The 19,543-nt window shown below is 41.5% G+C and overlaps 1 protein-coding gene across 1 annotated transcript in view; it reads right to left on the reverse strand.

Annotated features, from left to right (window-relative positions):
- LPCAT2 (lysophosphatidylcholine acyltransferase 2) overlaps nucleotides 1-16,395 on the reverse strand; it is a 103,626-nt gene extending 87,231 nt beyond the window's left edge. Inside the window, exons 1-2 of the mRNA XM_006882524.1 lie at nucleotides 16,225-16,395; nucleotides 4,032-4,171 (exon numbers count right to left, since the gene is read on the reverse strand). Coding sequence (XP_006882586.1) covers nucleotides 4,032-4,171; nucleotides 16,225-16,395 — 311 coding nt within the window. The remainder of the gene's footprint in view (nucleotides 1-4,031; nucleotides 4,172-16,224) is intronic.
- Between the last annotated feature and the right edge of the window lie 3,148 nt (nucleotides 16,396-19,543).

Consider the following 19,543-nt stretch of genomic DNA (forward strand, 5'->3'; position numbering starts at 1 on the left):
GCAAAGAGCTGCAACTAAATCCCAGAGCTGCACAGTTCGAATCCACCAGATGCTCTGCCAGGGAAGGAGGGACAATCTCCTCCTGTACCAGTCAGATCTGATTTGACGGTACACGCACACAAAAATAATAAAATTTAAAAAAAAAAAAGAGAGAGAGAGAGAGCTCTGGTGGCCTAGTGGTAAGAAGCTGCACTGCAATCCCAAAGGCACGTAGTTCTAATCTACCAGCTGCTACACAGAAGAAGGTTGGGCAAACTCTTCTTGTGCAATTAACTGTCTCCAAAATCTCGCTGGAGGGTCAGCTATGGATCAGTTCCAAATCAATGGTACACAATAACAACAACACTAGGGGTACAGAGAGCTGTGGTGGTCTAGTGGTAAGGAACTCTGCAGCAATCTTGAAGGTACATGGTTTGAATCCACCAGCCGCTTTGTGATGGAATTAGAATAAATTGCCTCTGAAAGCCTGCTGGAGGCTCTGACACAATGGAACACAACAACCACATTAGAGGTACAGCATTTATCTGCTAGTTTGCTGTAATGGGGGGTGGGGAGGAATGGCTTGTATGGTGCTGCTTACTTTGTAATTTGCACAAGTGTCTGCTTGCTTGTTCATAATTTGCTCTTAAGAGTACACTACTTGTCTGTCAGTTTACTGTGCTGAGGTAGATTGCTGACTATTCTCATGCTGGAAGCTGGGTCATGGGTATTTTAATCCCAGCAAGTCACCACCCATGGTACACAGGTTTCAGTTGAACTTCTAGATTAAGACAGACTCAGAAGGACTGGCCATCCACTTCTGAGATACTTGGCCTTTGGAAAACTCTATGAATAATAGTACTACTAACTCCCAAAACATTTTTAGAACTTTAATATTGAGATAAACAGGTTGACCCAGTAACTGTAGCAATGTGCTGGAGCACATCAAAGAATGTGTGGATAACACAGGGCAGGGCACTGTCCAGACCTCGTGTCCACAGTGTCACCATGAGTCACATTTGACTTGACGGCACATATCAACAACGATGTTGAAACTGTTCTCAGAGTTCATTTAGGAATAACTCCTTTAAAGTAAGACTCATTATTTATATAACCAGAGTTCATATACATCATCCAAAGTCTTAACAAGTAAATCCACTACCTCGCATCCTTGACAGAAAGCAATCCATAAACCATGTAGAAATGTAGTTGTTGACTTTAACAACAACAACAAATTTGCCATTAAAAAATTAATTGGTCAAACTGTGCTGGGAACTAGGCAGGGAACAAAGAAGAGCTAAATGCAACACATGAAGACAAGTAAGATCGAGTCTCAGTTTTGGATTGAGGAAATAGATTATTATTATTTCCTAGAAATGCAAACACAGATGGGCATCTCTATATGTGAAGCAGGACCTTTATAAGAAAAAGCCTAAACAAAACAAAAATGTATCTCACCTACAATGACTCTAAAGCTTTTAAAATCTACAGCTGTTAAAATGTTCTCTTTTGTTTTACATGAGTTTGCAAGGAGTTGGAGCTCAGTGAGTGATGTATTTATATCAAAACATTCTTGTAACAATATGCTCATGGTTATTGAGACAGTCTGACTCATAGCACTGGGTGTGCTTAGGGTTAGCAGGCAACACAATTGCAGACTTCACCACCAGAGCTCCTGTGTAATAATCCCGTAAGGAGCTATTGTCAGCTAACGACAGAGGAAGTTCTTACGACTTTTATTTCACAACAAGGAGAAGTGAGACACAGGAAAACAAATTACTTTTCCAGAGGGCACAGGAAAATGATTGTACCCTCTCTTCCTCTTCGATTTAGAAATAAAAGTACTATTTATATACAGATAACAGGCTATTCCCCCATTGAATTCTCATACATACTGTTATTGTTGTTATGTGCCATCCAGTCGCCTGAGACTCATAACGACCCTATGTACAACAGTCCTAAACCCATCTCTATCCTGTGTCAATCTTATTGTCTCTGACACACCTACCCCCCATTATCCCAGTCACTGGATCAATCCATCCCATTGGTCTTCCACTCTGACGCTGTACCTCCACCCTCCCAGACATGATGTTCCTTTCCAAGGACTAGTCCCTCCTTGCAACATGCCCAAAGTATATCAGATGAAGCTACTACTTTTTTTTTAACCTACAATAACAATATAACAACAACATCTACAATAATGTAGCTTCGGACAACTAAATCCTAAAAAGTTTCCTATGTTCAAAGTAATTATACATTATTGTTTAAATTTTAATAGAATGGCTAAAAATCTGGTGCAACTTAATAACTGCAATATTACTTGTTTGAGGTGAGGAACCGATACTGTCTTAATTGATAAGAATATAAGTTTTATAGCTTAACACTTCTTAGGGGAACTCTGGTGGCCTACTGATAAGACGCTGTGCTTCCAACCCAAAGACACACAGTTCAAATCTACCAGGTACTCCACAGGAAAAGGAAGCACAATCAAGTCCTTTGTGATTTACTGCCTCTTGAAAACCCACTGGGGGGTCAGCTGTGAGTCGATTCGGACTCAATGGCACACAACAACAGTAATGACACTAAGTGAGCTCTTATTAAGTGGTCTGTGATGAGTTACACTAATAGCCCAAAGGCCACACTTGCCTCCCTGGTGATTAGCAGGAGACAGACTATCTGTTGCATGATTTACAGCCTCAGAAATCAAATGGAGGGACAACTGTGAGTCTTCAAGATCCAACAGCAATGAACGAGAACTTCTACTGGATTCGTCTTCTGGATTCATTTCTTTCATGTACCGGCATGTTTTACATGCATGAGTCAGTGACATGAATTACATTAATGATATTGTATAATTATCACCGCTATCCATTTCTAAATTTTCCCATCACATCTATTAGAAGCTCAGGACCTTCTAACTAAAGATTCAAGAAACTAAAGAGATAATCTGAAAGGAACTAGTTGAGGTATGGGGGGAAATCCATTAGAGTGAGTCCGGGCAGTGTTGAGTGAGGAAACAGAGGATAATGGTTTGCAAGGATGGAGGTGGTATTAGTTCTCCGGGGACATTGCAATCACTGGTCCAGTTCCACTGCAAACCAGATTTCTGTTATTGTGGTTTTGATTTTTTCTCAGCACAACATGAACTGAACAGTAAATAACTATTTCTTTACAAGTCCCGGGAATATCAAAGTTTCAAGGATACATCCTAATTTGAGAGGTGGATGAAGGGAGCAGATCTTTGTGGACTAAAACCAAACCATAACCAAAAAGCACAGCATCAGAGAATTAAATAGTTCTCTAAAGCTCAGCTTAGGGATTTCTATAGAAGCCACAGAGCCTGCACTAAGAGCCTCCACTTTCAGGAGTACAGATGGCCATAGCTTAGTTCTGTCTAAGAGGAATTAACTTCTACCAGTATCTTTGTAAATAAACAGTCTGTTTGTAATACTATGTCAATAAGCATCAGCTCCATACTATTCAATGCCACATAACAACAACAGCAATGTTTAAAAAAAAACAGGCTGTTATTTAATAAAAACAAATAAAGCTTTATTAATAGCAGTTGCTAAAGTAGTTAAAGAGCCTATAATATTATGATCACTAAATTATACCACTTTATCAAATTAATCACTTACTTACGCCATAGTAAAACTTGTTTATCGAGTATGATGTTACTGTTAAAGGACAAAACCAAATGAGAATACTGAGACATAGCAAAAGAAAGCCAAGTATTTTGCAGATGCACTTGCTCCAGATACATTAATTAGTTATCTTCCAGAATAAAAAATAAAAAGCAGCATCACTTTTTAGCTTCAACTCAGAAAACCACATATTTTGACATTAGGAAATTCTGACTTCCAAGACAATTATCAGAATGCATCTGAGTTGTAATTTCTACATATGATTCATTAAGGTCAGTTTCTTCTGAGCAATAAGAATTCTTAAAAATAAGTAATAGCAGTTAGATAGGCTTGTAAATCACTTATCAACTGATCATAAATCTTTCCTTATCTTGATTTACTTACTATTTGGGCATAATTCTTTCTTACCTCCTCCAACCTGTTATTGGGTGTGTCAGCTTTTCAGGGCAGAATGCTGTTGAAATTGCAGCAAACGGCCATGCCAATAGGATGATCAATGCGACCAGTATGGCTCGAACTGGAAGTAGGATAATTCCCAGAAAGAAAATCTGTAAGGGAAATTGGACAAAAATAGGGAGAAGAGACATTATTTTACTGACTTAGATATCAAAAAGAAATATTAAAATTTTATACTATTCATGCATGAAGTAAGAATAATTTAGAACTAAGTTTTGTCAAAAAAGGGTCAAAGCATCGAAGATACAAAGAAAAACAAGACAAGCTATTTAACCCTACAGAACCTACTACTATATGTTGTTATTGTTATGTGCTGCAATTCACAGCGACCCTAGGTACAACAGCCCTAAACCCAGCTCTATATTGTACCAATCTCACTGTCTCTGACACACCTACCCCAGGCACTGAATCAATCCACCTCATAGAGGGCCTTCCCCTCCTGCACTGTCCCTCCACCCTCCCAAGCATGACATCCCTCTCCAAGGACTGGTCCCTCCTTACAACATGTCCAAAGTATGTTAGACGAAGCCTCAGAATCCTTGCCTCCAAGGAGCCGCCCAGTTTAACCCTTTCCAGGATGAATCTGTTTGTTTTCCTAGCAGTCGGTGGTATATTCAATACTCTTCTCCAGCACGAAATCTCAAAGCCATCAATTCTCCTTCTATGCTCCTTACTCACTGTCCAACTCTCTAATGCATAACAAGTGATAGCAAAGACCATGGTCTGTATCAGACACACCTTAGTCTCCAGAAAGACACCATTGCTCTTCAGTACTTTGGAGAGGTCCCTCACAGCAAGAAACTATGAAGAAAGCCAACTACTACCAATTAACTTAAGTTGTATTTGATTGATCCAAACAAAGGCAGCTTTGGGAAAAAGAAACTCATGACTTACAGCAATAAGAGAAATATTTTTTTTTCTTTTCTTTAATTTTAATAAACATTTACAGAGATTTTGGATTTCCAAGAGAAATCTTTATGAAGTTAAAACCTACTACTCTTGAAAGACAAGCAGAAATAGCAATGAAAAGAAGATAACGAAACTGTTATTTGAGAGCTAATAGTGATGTAACAAAAAAGGGCATTAGCAAGTGAAAAAAATAAAACAATATCTTATATACATGCTAGATCTTTATAAGGGAACTCTGGTGGCCTAGCAGGTCACGAATTGTGCCGTCAACCCAGAGGCACACAGTTCAAGTCCACTAGCTGCTGTGTGAAAAAAAGATGGGCAGTCTCCTCCTATGTATTCAGTATTGCCTCTGAAAACCCACTAGAAGGCCAGTTATGAGTGTGTTCTGACTCGACAATGCAAAACAACAATAGTCTCTTATAATGAATAACAAGATGAGGTAGAGGGGAAAGAAATAAAAAGGAATAATAAAAACTAAGTAAATATGTTATTAATTATTGAGTTGATTCCGACTCGTGATCCCATGTGTGTACCGAGCAGAGCTGCTGCATAGAGTTTTAAATACCTGTGACCTTTCCAGAAGGAGTCCTGACGGTGTAGTTCATAACATACCAGGCTGCTAGCCCAGAGATCACCACCTTTAATCTACCAGCTGCTCCGTGAGAGAAAAGAAATCCTCTGGTAGAAATATACAGCCTCAAAAATCTAACGGAAGATCACTATGGGTCTGATTTGACTTGATGGCAATGGGAGTTGAGCTTTTTTGATGTGTGGTAACTTCTTTGTCAAAGAACAAAATCTCCTATTGTGTTAGAAGAACAATAAATTGTATTGAGGAATAGTAGTAAAATTGGAAAGCACATAGTAAAAGTACAGTGTGCTCTGCCGTTCTGAAAGAGAGCAGTTTTTATGTACAAGGTTCAATGTGACTGTCACCATAGACTGAAAAACCATTTTTCTTCATATGACTTATTCTATTCCTCGACTTTTGACAAAGTGACAATCTATTTCTTGACAAGCATTTCCTGGTAATACTTTGAGTGAGTAATTTTTAAGGACATTTTCATTATCTAGGAAGCCCTGATGGTGTAGTCTGCAGGGTGTTGTACAGCTAACCCAGCCCCTCTGGCTGTTGAACTATCAGCCACTCCATTGGAGAAAGAGAGATAATCTCCTCCTCTGAGATTTACAGGTTTCAAAAACCCACTCGAAGGTCAGCTATGAGTTGATTCCGACTCAACAACAATGAGCTGAGTTTCATTACATTCTTCCTGGGATAACCTGTGGATATTTCCCCCCAAAGATCTAGTTCTCCTTTATCTCATCATTGCTCACCCAAAAGTGGTTTGTGTTAAACCTTTGTCATGGATTCACTTTATCCCTGGCAAATTATGTGTTAACTTGGCTAGGCCATGATTCTCAGTGGTTTGGAAGTTATGAAATGATGTAAATATCCTTCATGATGTGATATGAAGTATCTTTTATTATTCCTTATTTGTAACATATTATAAATTCTGATGTTTATGTGTTAACGTATCAAGATTAGGTTATATTAGAATTGGGTGACATTTGTTACACTAATGAGGCAGGACTAAGGGAAGATGCAATATCCTTACTGTCTCTGTAAATTTTTACTGAAATGAATAATTAAAAAAATATTTTTGGTCAGTAAAAATTATTTTCTTCACCATGCCTAAGCTAATAGTGCTCACTTTCAGAGTGAGTGGATCTTTATTGGAGTTATGGCAACAGGCAAGGCCAAATGTGAGGCGCAAATTCAGAACACAAGCAACAAAAAGTCAATACTCAATATCCAGAGAGGAAAGGTAGGTCTCCTTCATTAGGCTAGATCTTAGTAAAGATTTTAAGAGTAAGAATAGAAATAAATAGATCAATGGTGATTGGTTTTCTAAAACACAATGTATGGGAATGATTCTATGAAAATAATATGAGTGAAACAATGGGTGAAACACAATGTATATGAATGAAACAATGTATATGAATTTTGTATGTCAACTAAGGTAAAATTTAAAAATATATGTGTAAAAATATAAAAGAAGGCACACATAGGTGATACAAAGTCAAACTGGGGTCTAAAGTCAGTTTCTTCTAAGAATAATGCTTCCTCAAAATATATTTCTTTTTGTAAGAGCTAGTGGATTTGCAGCTTGGAAGGTGGAGTGGCATCCACTTCTAATAGCTTGCCTCCAGAAACCCTATGAACCTGGAGAGAGGATTACAGACACCCAAGCATTGAGGACTCTCCTTCACAGGGTCGCTATGAGTCATCTGCAACTCGATGGCACTTAACAACAATAACATCAACAGAGAGAGAGATTAGCTGGTCCAGTGGACAGAAGGCGATGCTATCAAGCTGAAGGTGGGTGACTTTTAATCTGCGGCCCTCAGGCCTGTCTTTCATTGTTTTTGTTCAGACATTCCTCTAGGTCATATAGCCCTGGTGTACAAGTTACGGAACAGCTGTCACTTGTGGTTGCTGTGAGGCTGAACACTGTGACACTGGTATGTCAAATGTGTTAATGGCTGGTTACCCAATGCGGACAGAGAGTAGGGTGGAGCTCCCCGATTAAAACAAGCTTGGAAGGAGGAGTGGCATCCACTTCCATAAATAGCTTGCCTCCAGAAACCCTATGAACCTGGAGAGAGGATAAAAGGCACCCAAGCTTCGAGGACTCTCCTTCAAAGGGTCGTTATGAGTCACCTGCAACTTGATGGCACTTAACAACAACAACAACAGTGGATCTGCAGGTGTTAGATAAACATTTCATATAACATATCATTAGTCCTATAACTGTCAGTGAAAAAATGAAAACAATTATGTCAGTGTGAAATAAAAAACGAGGCAACTAAAAATATTTGAAAAAAGAGAGTTGAGACATATAATGTATTGAATGGAGTCAAGTAGCTTTTTTTGGCAAAATTTTCTTGATGTCTTGCTCTTTTCCAATGGTGTTTATCCAAGCATCTAAGGAAGTATTAGCAATAAAATAATCTCTCTCTCCCTTTATGAGTTATATGGAAATCAAGCCCTATTCTATTATCTATGATCACCATAGCAAATGACACTAAAATGGGTGACCCTGGAGGACATTATGCTGAGTAAAATATCTCAGTCACAAAAGGACAAATGTTGCATGGGGCCCCTGTTGTGAAATGGGACTGACATCAGGGTTGAGGGAAGACAGAGAAGGAGGGGATGAATGATGTATACTGCATTGAAACAGATGAGGGAGAGAACTGTTTAAAAGGGATATATGATTGGGTATTATTGTCATGACAGGAGTCCAGAATGAAGGCTGCACAGTGGAAGGAGACTTGGGGGGAGGGACTGCGTAACAACGAAAGAGTTTTTCTTTTACTTTTCAAGGAGAAGAGTGAATTGGGAGGGTGGGGGAGGGCAGGGAGAAAAGTGCAACAACGAATGAATGGAAACCCTAAGTCTTGGTAAACTTTCATTAAAATTAATTAAAAAACTGAAATATTTTTTTAAAAGGTCTCTGTTCAACAAGAATTCTGTCTGTAATATCATGAGCAGTTTAAGCCAGGGTAACAAATACATTGAGAAGTATTAAATGAGTAAGAGTACTTGGAAGGACATTATCTCAATAAAGGTTTATCAGCTACCAAATTATGGTCTCACATGTGGTAGTGGTGTACCCTTGAGTTAGAAGAGACCCAAAGCTGCCCTCCAGTGGGTTTTCAGAGGCAGCTTTAATTGCATGAGAGGCGATTCCCCATTTTTCTCCTGTGCAACAGCAGTGGATTTGAACAGCATGCCTTTAATATTACAGCACAGCTCCTTAACAGTAGGCCATGAGAGCTCCCTAAGACCGTTAGACTCTAACATAGACGCTAACATAGACTCTATCTTATTTCAAACAAAATTTAAAAAACTTATTGATGTCAAGTTGGAACTGACTCATAAATGACCCTTTAGCATGTTTTCCAAGGCTATAAAATGCTTGGAAAGAGACTGCTCATCTTTCTCCTGTGGTGACACTGGTGGATCTGAATGGCCAGAGAGGGATGAGTTTCAGGTTAACAGCAAAACTCTCTACAGATTATGCCATCAGAGCTCTTCCTTCAAACAAGGTCTTGAAGTCATTACTTCAGTGTATGATTTCATTATGAAAATATCCAGAAGAACGCCTAAAACAGCTAATGTACTTTGCCCTCTCATGCTCCAACTACTCAACCAGGACAGGGCACAAGCCCTGTTGTTACTGTTATGTCCCAACAAGTGAGAACCAACTCATAGCCAACGCTCCAGTGGGTTTTAAGAGGTGGTAAACTGCACAGGAGGAGACTGTCCATCTTTCTTCCTTGGAGCAGCTGGTGGATTCGAAACATGTGCTTCTGGGTTGGCAGCATAATTCCTTACCACTTGGCCATCAAAGTACCAGTCTCAAAAAAGATTAAACACACTCTTTGTTTCCATAGCATGCCAAGATCATATTAAACTCCCAACTGTACCCAGAATCTGTGTGATTATTAATAGGCATACCTGAAACAAGAGTGTAAGCTTAGCAAAACCACCAAAACCACTCCCATCAGATTGACTCTGACTCACCACTACCCTTTATCACATCTCTGAGGCTATTACTCTTTATGGAAGGAGAATGCTTAACTTTTTCCCAGTGAGCAGCTGATGGATTCAAACTGCTGACTCTGTAGTTAACAGTCTGACACATTTACACTACCAAGGCTCCTCACAAGCTCGAGTAAGGGCAACTAATTCAGTTTACTGGACAGAAATAGCCTTAGGAAGAGTATGCCCCTCCAGGAGAGTACACCTCGCCAAGATGTCAATAAGAAGTTGTGATACTTTTATGTTGTTGTTGTTGTTATGTGCCGTCGAGTCGCTTGCGACTCATAGCGACCCTATGTACAACAGCCCTAAACTCTGCTCTGTCCTGTGCCAATCGCACTGTCTCTGACACTCCCATCCCGATTACCCCAGTCACTGAATCAATCCACCTCATAGAGGGCCTTCCTCTCCTGCGCTGTCCCTCCACCCTCCCAAGCATGATGTCCTTCTCCAAGGACTGGTATCTCCTCACAACATGTCCAAAGTATGTTAGACGGAGCCTCACAATCCTTGCTTCCAAGGAGCCACCCTGTTTAACCCTTTCCAGGACAAATCTGTTGTTTTCCTAGCAGTCCATGGTATTCTCAATACTCTTCTCCAGCACCACAGCTCAAAGGCATCAATTCTCCTTCTATCGTCCTTGGTCATTGTCCAACTCTCCGATGCATAACAAGTGATTGCGAAGACCATGGCTTGTATCAGAAGCCCCTTAGTCTCCAGAGAGACACCATTGCTCTTCAGTACTTTGGAGAAGTCCCTAACAGCAGACTTTCCCATGGCAATGCGCCTTTTCATTTCCTGCCTGCTGGTGCCAAGACTGTTGACTGTGGAGATAAGCAAACTAAAGCTGTGTACAATCTCAATCTCTTCACCATCCATCCTGATGCTGCCAATTAGTCCAGTGGTGAGAATTTTTGTCTTCTTGACATTGAGCCTCAATCCATATTGGATACCTTTATAGAACCTGACAATGAAAGCTATTAAGAGCAAGATCTGGGCTTGAAAGACAAAAGAAGAAGGAGTGAGAGGGGAGGAAAATGTGCAGCAATGAATGAATTTTTTTTAAGTCTATTTCTAAAGAAGAAAAAAAAAAGAAGTGAGCCACAATTAAACCATTCATTCCAGTTTCACACTCTATTGAGGAAATGAACATTGGGTTACTTTTGTCCGGCTCCTAAGTAAACAACAATGAGTTGGAATAGATTCATAGCTGAGCCTCCAGCAGGTTTTCAGAGGCTGTAAATCACATGGCAGCTCACTCCCTGTGTGCTGGCTGAGGAACTCTTAACTACTAGCCACCAGAGTCCCTAGACCTTTAAACAGCTTAACCAACCAACAAAACAAAAACCAACCAACAAAACAAAACAGAGGGATGGGGTAGACAATGGAGCAAGGTCTTATACATGTTATACAAATTACTATAGTCATTAATAAAAACATTGATCATCTCACACGATACTACAGACAACTTTGATTTTCAGCCGTGTGTATTTAAAGCTTGCCTTTGTCCCTATTCCTCAAACTCCTCTGATATATTTGGTCAACATGGAATTTGTATTACTCAGATCATGTTCAAGCTCATTCAATACAAATGATAAATAGTATAATATATAATCTGTAAAGAATAGCACAAAATAGCTATTAATATTAGGATCAGCAAACATAGCAAACATTTTCCCACCAAGTCTCACTTAATTTTAACCTTCCTCTGAGATATTATCAGGAACCCTGGTGGTACAGTGAGTTAAAAGAGTTGGACCACTACTTGAAAGATCCTTGTCTGAAGCTACCAGGTGCTCCACTGGAAAACAATGCAGCAGTCTTCTCCTATAAAGATTTACAGTCCCAGAGGCCTTCCAGGGCAAGATTTTGGGGTGTATTCCAGTCACTTAAGTAGTTTGAACCCACCCGCTGCTGCAGAGGAGATAGATGAGACAGTCTGCTCCCATTACAATTTTATAGCCTTAGAGACCTTACGATGTGGTTCTGTTTTGTCCTACAGAGTACCTCTGAGTCAGAATCCACATAGGGGATCCACTGAGGCTGTGATTTAGGGGAGGTTTGAGTATTAAGTGTCTAATTTAACCGATGAGGAAAATGAAGCTCAGAGAGATTAAGTGACTTGACCAAAGTCCAAAACTAGTAAATGCCAGGATCTCACGACATCTTTTGACTAAAGCTCATGATTATATTATACTACAGCTCTTGTGTTGGAGACAGTGCGATTGGCACAGGACAGAGCGGAGTTTAGGGCTGTTGTACATAGGGTCGCTATGAGTCGCAGGCGACTCGACGGGACATAACAACAACAACAACAACAACAAGAACAGCTCTTGTATGGAGCTTAGGTAGATCGATGGTAAAGTGTTGCATTGCCAACCTCAAAGCATGTAGTTTGAATCCATCAAGCCATTCAGTGGTAGAAAGACGAGCATTCTCCTTCCATATGTTTGACAGTCGCTGAAAACCCATTGGAGAGTTAGCTCTGAGTCTGTTCTGACTCAACAGCACATAACAACAACAACATAGTTCTTGCACAGTTATTTGCTAGTTCTTCCTTTTTTTTTTTTAAGGAGAAAACATTTAATTAACCAACCTCCATGTAATTAACACGGGCTCAAGCCACCAGGACACAGGGCCCCCCAACCCCCTTAATCTTCTCCTCAGCTCTTCTGCTGAAGAATTTGGCCTTTACAATGACTGGTTGCTTTGGGAGCTTTCCCTTCCCCAAGACTTTGTAGTAACCCGATTGAACCACATCAATGATAAGAGCAGCTCCAGTCTTGTTTTTTGCAGCATTTATCCTTGTCTGCTCACTGACGAAAGTCCATAATTTGTCAAGGTTAACAGTTGGGCGGAAGCTCTGATTCCCCTTCAGGTGGTAATGTCTCATACCAACCTTCCCAAAATAACCTGGATGGTATTTGTCAAAGTTGATCCTGTGGTGATGCAAACCACCAGCATTACCTCGGCCTCCAGGGTGCTTCCACTGCTTCCCGATGCAACGGTGGCCGTGGCTCACATGGCCCCGAAGTTTGCGGGTCTTCCTCAGTCTTGACGGCATTTCATTCGCTTACACGAAAAAAAGTGCTAGTTCTTTCTAAACTGTAGCAGGTCAAGCAATTAAAAACGTAACGGTTTCATCTATGTCCAGTGTATTTAGAGACATGCTATTTTGCGCCTCCCTCTAGCTCTCTTAGCCTAGTTAGTGGTAAGAAGCTGTGCTGCAATGTCAAAGACACGTAGTTTGAAACCACCGCCTCCTCCGTGGAAAGATGGGCAATCTCCTCCCGTGTGATTTACTGTCTCTAAAACATACGGGACCCCATCAGCAATGGGTCGGTTCAGACTCAAAGGCACACACCAACAACCACCAGAACACCGACACTAAGTACACTGGATATTTTCATTGAAGTACGACTGATTTGGCTAATTAATATTAAGTTTAATATCAAATGATTATGTGGAAGTTTCAAAAATCTTAAGATAGAAAGGGAATATCTATCCACTCAGAGAAATGAAGATGAGATTTAAAACTTTTCATTTTTTTAAATACATTTTTTATTTTATACTGGTTTGCTTATAAAGTTCGTTTACATGGCTTTTCACACTGGATCTTTCCCATTTTCTTTACCCGCCCCTCCCTCCAACCATCAAATTGTGGGGCCCTCTGATTAGTCCCTCCGCTCCTCCCATCCTCATCCCTCTGCTCCTCCTCTTCCCCCTTGGTTCCTCATACACATCTTACTAATTATCCTATTTCTATGACAATGGTCTTATACAGTGTTTGTCCTTATGGAAACTGAGTTAGTCCTCTTTGCATAATGCTCTCCAATCCCTTCCAAGTTAGGTAGTGATTTTCAAAATCATTGCTCCTGCATGCTGCATAGTATTCCATCGTGTGAATGTATCATAATTTCTCAATCCATTCGATTGTGGTTGGACATGTGAGCTGTTTCCATGTTCTTGCAATGGTGAATAATGCTGCTGTGAACAATGACGTACAAATGTCCACTTGTGCCTCAGTTCTTATTTTCTCAGGGTATATTTAAAGCAGTGGAATAGCTGAGCACACAGACCAAATGGAACAGAATTAAGAATCTAGAAATGGACCCATCTATCTATGGTCAACTGATAATCAACAAGGAAATAAAACCTATCAAAGGGATAAATCACAACTTCCAACAAATGGTGCTGGCAAAACTGGAAAAAGCTGAAACAAGATCCACATCTCACACCATACACAAAAATCAACTCAAGGTGGATCAGAGACCTGGGAGTAAAGTCCAAAACCATAGAGGTCATGAGAGACAAATTGGGATCAAGTCTGGACGGCCTAGTTCTATGGCATAAAGAGATTGCCAAATACAGCCAGAAATGCATAATCTAGAGAGGATAAAATTGATGAATGTGACCTTCTAAAGATTAAATCGCTGTGTGCATCAAAAAACATCTTCCAACAGAATGAAAAGAAAACCTAGTGACTGGAAAAGAAACATCTGGCAACACCATTTCAGACAAGGTTTTAGTATCAAAAGTTTACAGAATCCTATAGGGCCTCCACAATAAAGAGACTGATAACACAGTTGCAAAACAGGCAAAAGACAAGGAAAGAATTTTCATAGAGGAAGATATTCAGATGGCCTGCAGACACATGAAGAAATGCTCCAAATCATTGGCAATAAGAGAAATACAAATAGAAACCACAATGAGATACTATCTCACTCCAGTAGCAGTGGCAAAGAGGATGTTGTTGTTACGTGCATTCGAGTCCTTTGCGACTCATAGTGACCCTATGTACAACAGCCCTAAACCCTGCTCTATCCTGTGCCAGTCGCCCTGTCTCCAACACACCAATCCCGATTACCCCAGTCACTGAATCAATCCACCTCATAGAGGGTCTTCCCCTCTTGTGTCGTCCCTCCACCCTCCCAAGCATGATGTCCCTCTCCAAGGACCTGTCCCTCCTTGCAACATGCCCAAAGTATGTCAGACGAAGCCCCAGCATCCTTGCCTCCAAGGAGTTGCTTGGTTTAATCCTCTCCAGGATGAATCTGTTTGTTTTCTTGGCAGTCCATGGTACATTCAATACTCTTCTCCAGCATCACAGCTCAAAGGCATCAATTCTCCTCCCATCCTCCCTAGTCATTGACAGCAAGTAATAAATGTTGGAGAGGATGTGGAGAGATAGGAAGTCTTATACACTGTGGGTGGGACTGTAAAATGTTACATCCACTCTGGAAGGCAGTTTGGCATTCTCTCAAAAAGCTAAACTTTTCATTTTTAAGACACTCACTGTCCTCATTCATTATCTTCTTCTTCACCTACCTTTAACTACCACCTCCCTGTGGCATTGACACATGACAGCTATTTCTTTAGCCCAGTACTCCTGCCTCCACTGTAGAGAACAATGGTGTCAGTGTATTCACAGTAGGCTGTGCAAAATTTACAGTATTTCAAATTCAAATAAAGAAATGTGTGAGACAAGCATGTAAACCATTTTGGCATGGAGAAGCCACAGGCCAAGAGTAGCTTGCAAGTCTTATCTTGTTTCTTTAATCAATAATTTCACCATTTCTGCATGCAGAACCCACAGGCCAAACATAGCCTGCAATCGTATCTTGTTCTCTAATCATTAATTTCACCAAAGAGGAAGTAATTGCTAATGGCAGAAGCAACCCTTTGCAAGAAAAAAGGAAAAGGACATAATTTCCTTTATGTATATAACCATTTTTAACACTGGAAGGAAAATGTGAACTACCCTCTTGCCTGTGAATCTAGAAGTGCTTGATAAGGACTGATTTGGGGACCATACTTGAGTACCATGAGCTGATGCGAGTTTTCTCTTTTTCTTGATTCTGATTTCCAAACTTAAAAGTCACTGCTCAGCTAGACTGTCCCAGTTTCAAACTTAAAACTCACTGCTCATCTAGACTGTCCCAGCCTTACTTGTTGTTCTAATTCCAACCCTAGGCTCTCTCCTCACCTCACCTTTCCTTTCTCATCCCAGACTAATTTCTTTTCTTCCCTAAGACAACTAAATACTACCTCAAACCTGCCCTTTTGTTGGTCCGCCTCTTTCTACACCCTCACAAACCCAAGTTCCAGGTCCTTTCTTATCTTTCCCTCTCCGGACTTGGAAGTCTCCTCAACCTCTGACGGGTTCGTGACTCGTTCCACGCCCATCTCTCTACATCACCTCCTGTCACACTTCTGAACTCGTGGCCCTAGCAAACCCTTTATTGTTGTTGTGTACCAAAGAGTCGGAACCGACTCAGAGCTGATCCTCCAACAGGTTTTCAGAGGCAGAACATCGCATTGGATGGAACTGTCCACCTTTCTTCCAAGGAGAAGCTGTTGGATTCGAACCGACTGCCTTCCAATTGGCAGGGAGTTCCTTACTATTAGGCTATCAAACTCAAGGTCCATCAAAAGAACTCCTCTCTCGGAGTTAAATACCTTCATCTCTCATACCCCTTTGCTTCCCAGATTCACCTGTTTTTCAGGCACAGCCTTCCGGGTCTGGTGCACACCTGGCCCCTTTGACCACGCCCCCGCAAGACCACCGCCTCCCTCTGGCCACGCCCCCTCGGTCGCAGCCCCTCGAAGCTGCACGCCTCGCACCTGGAGCCGGCTCGCCGCGCTGATCTGCGTCTGCTGGACGAAGGGGTTGGGCACAGGCGGCGGGAAGAAGGATGCCTGGCGGGGCACCATGGGCGGCCGCAGCCCCGCATCTCCGACTCCAGCGCCTGGCACTGTGGCCGCCACCGCTGCCGCCTCGGCGCATCGGTTCATGGCTGACGGAGAGATGGGCGCGGGCCACTGGAGCAGGATCCGCAGAGGAGTCAGCTTAACGCGAGTTCCAGCCCGAGGCGCCACTTCTGGGGCCGCTTTGCGCAGGCGCCAGAGTTACCTAGCTGCCAGGCCGGCCTGTCCCCGCCCCCTGTGTGAGGACCACGCCCCCTGCGCGAGGACCACGCCCTGTACTCCTGGCTGGCTGCCTGAAATACCTTTCAGGTATTTCACGACTCCTCCTTGGTAAAATATTGCTCTGCCCCCTTGGAAATAGATGTTTTTCCTTTAGATCCATAACCTAAATAATACCCCATTATTCCCATCACCCCAGTAAAGCTGTTTAGGGAGAGTTCACTAGGATAGATTTTTGGATTTTACTGACTTTGACCATGAGATGTAGTTGCCTCTTCTGTAAAAACAGGATGAACATAATTCAGAGACATAAATTATAGAATGTTTACGCAGAAAAGCCCTATAGATGTTTCTCAACAAATCGTACTTGCCACCTGCTTCCCCAGTGGGAGTGCTCTCCAATGCCCTGGAATTCACCATTCCCATATATATCCCTTTGTCACATGAAATTTAGAGCTTGTTGAGGTCTCTGTCTCTTTCCTCCTCTTGGATTTAGAGAGAGCCTTTGAGTGGCCAAAAGCCTCACAGAAACACACAGACTGCATCAAAGACCAGTGTCTGTGCCCTTCCTAGGACTTTACCACACTGCCTGCCATCTCAGCATTCACATGAATAGATATGGAAAGAGGATATGATCCTGATGCACACTTTTCCTAATTTTAAACCATGCAGTGTTTCCTTGCTCTGTTCACACAATAGCCTCCTGTTCTAGGTATAGGACACCTGAGCACAATTAAGTGTCCTGGGATTCCTATTCTTCTCAATGTTAGCAATAATTTGTTAGGATCCACACAATCAGATGCCTTTGAATAAAGCACAAACAGAGATTCTTCTGGTATTCTTTGCTTTCAGGCAGGATCCATCTGGCATTAGCAGTGATATCCCTGGCATCATAGCCTCTTCTAAATCCTACTTGAACTTCTGGCAGTTCCCTGCCTATGTACTGTGCCAGCCAATTTTAATGATCTTCAGCAGTATTTTGCTTGCATGGGATATTATCGTATTGTTCGATGATTTCCACATTCTATTGGATCACTGTTTTGGGGAATGGGAACAAATATGGATGTCTTCCAGTCAATTAGCCAGGCAATTGTTCTCCACCATAATAGATGGAGGAAAAATTGAAACTGTCAAGGCCTTCATCTTCCTTGGATCCACAATCAAGACACTTGGTTCCAGCTGTCAGGAGATCAGGAGACAAATTGCACTGGGAAATTCTGTAGTCAGGGACCTCTCCAAAGTGTTGAGGAGCAATGATATCAGTTTGAGACCTAAGGTGCACCTGATTCAGGCCATGGTCTTTTTCATCACTTGCTATATATCTGAGAGCCAGACAATGACAAATAATAGTACCTTTTAACTGTGGTGTTGGTATCCCGTGGACTGCTAAAAGGACAAACATATTTGCCTCAGAGAAGCTGCAGCCAGAGTGTTGCTTGGAGGCAAAGATAATCAAATTCTGTCTCACATACTTTGACATGTTGCTAAGAGAGGTTATTCCCTGGAGAGGGACATCATGCTTGAAAAGGTGGAGGGACGGTGAAGGAGAGGAAGACCCTCAACCATGTGAACTAACACAGTGACCACAGCGATGGGCTTGAGTGTTTCAGAGATTGTGAGGATGGTACAGGATAGGACAAGGTTCAGACGTGTTGTTCATAGGGTCGCTATGAGTTGTACTCGACTTGATGGCATCTACCAACAACTGCCTGCAATCTTTACCACTTATTCCCCAGTGGTCCCAACAACTGGAGAGCATATTAAGAATGCAACCAGATGACACAGAGTCAACTTGAACTCTTTGTGGTCTCATGAGTCAAAGAAGAAGTGTGCTCCATAGGGTTTCAAGTGACTGATCATCAGGCTTTCTTTCCTGAGGTGCCTCTGGGTAGATTCCAACCATGGATGTTAGTCCTTTTCAAACTGAAGCCCCTCTGTGGTTTTACTCCCCCGTTACGGAAACTAAATACATATATACATACATACATACATACGTACATAAAAATGAAGGATCCTATAAAGTAAACACACAGGCCTGACAAGAGCCTCAAAGAGCTCACCATCATTTCTCAGTTGATCAGGCCTAAAGCAAAATTTGGTTGGCCTTTGAAGAAATCTCTCAATAGATTGGTACTAAAACTCTGATACAAAATACTATTCTATTAAATTGTTGTTGTTAGGTGATTCTTAGAGACCCTGTGAACAAAAGCTCTGAACCCTGTTGTATCCTGTGCCTTCCTCCCCAACACTGAGACTCTTAAACAGTTAGTCGCTGTGTTAACCCATCTCTCTCACTAATGCTCTTCTTTTTTTACGCTGACTCTTCATGTTTCCAAATGTAGTGTTCTTCTCCAAAAACTGACCCCTTCTTACAACATATCCAAAGTGTGTAAGACAGAGTTTCACTATCATTTGCCTCCAAGGAGCACTCTGGTTTCATTTTCTCTAGGACAGAGCTGGTTGTTCTCTTGCCAGTCCGTGGGATATTCTGTACTCTTTTCCACCACAATAGTTCAAAGGCAAACACAATTCTTCTGTCATCTTTAGTCATTATCCAGCTTTCAAAAGCATAGCAAGGAATGAAAAAGATGTCCAGGTGCCTGTTAGACTTTAAACGGATATCATTGCTCTTCAGCACTTTGAGATGTTCTTCAGTCCTTAAGCACTCTGTAGAGGTCCCTGACAGCAGATTTTCCCAATGGAATTCATCTTTAATTTCTTGACTACTGGTACCAAGGATGTTGATTGTGGATCCAAGCATGATGAAGTCTTTGACATCTTCAGTCTTTTCTCCGTCTATCATGTTGCTCGTTGACCTAGTGATGAGAATTTATATTTTTTGTGTGTCAGGCTATAGTCTTTGCAATTACGTGCTATGCATCAGATAGTTGGACAGTGAATAGGGATGACAGAGAATTGATATCTTTGAGTTGTGGTGCTGGAGAAGAGTGTTGAATATACCATGGACTGCTAGGAGAACAAACAGGTTTGTCCTGGAGAGGGTGAAGCCAGAATG

Source organism: Elephantulus edwardii, unplaced genomic scaffold (assembly GCF_000299155.1).
Source record: "Elephantulus edwardii isolate Elephantulus edwardi_28Jun2011 unplaced genomic scaffold, EleEdw1.0 scaffold00021, whole genome shotgun sequence".
Taxonomy (NCBI): Eukaryota; Metazoa; Chordata; class Mammalia; order Macroscelidea; family Macroscelididae; genus Elephantulus; species Elephantulus edwardii.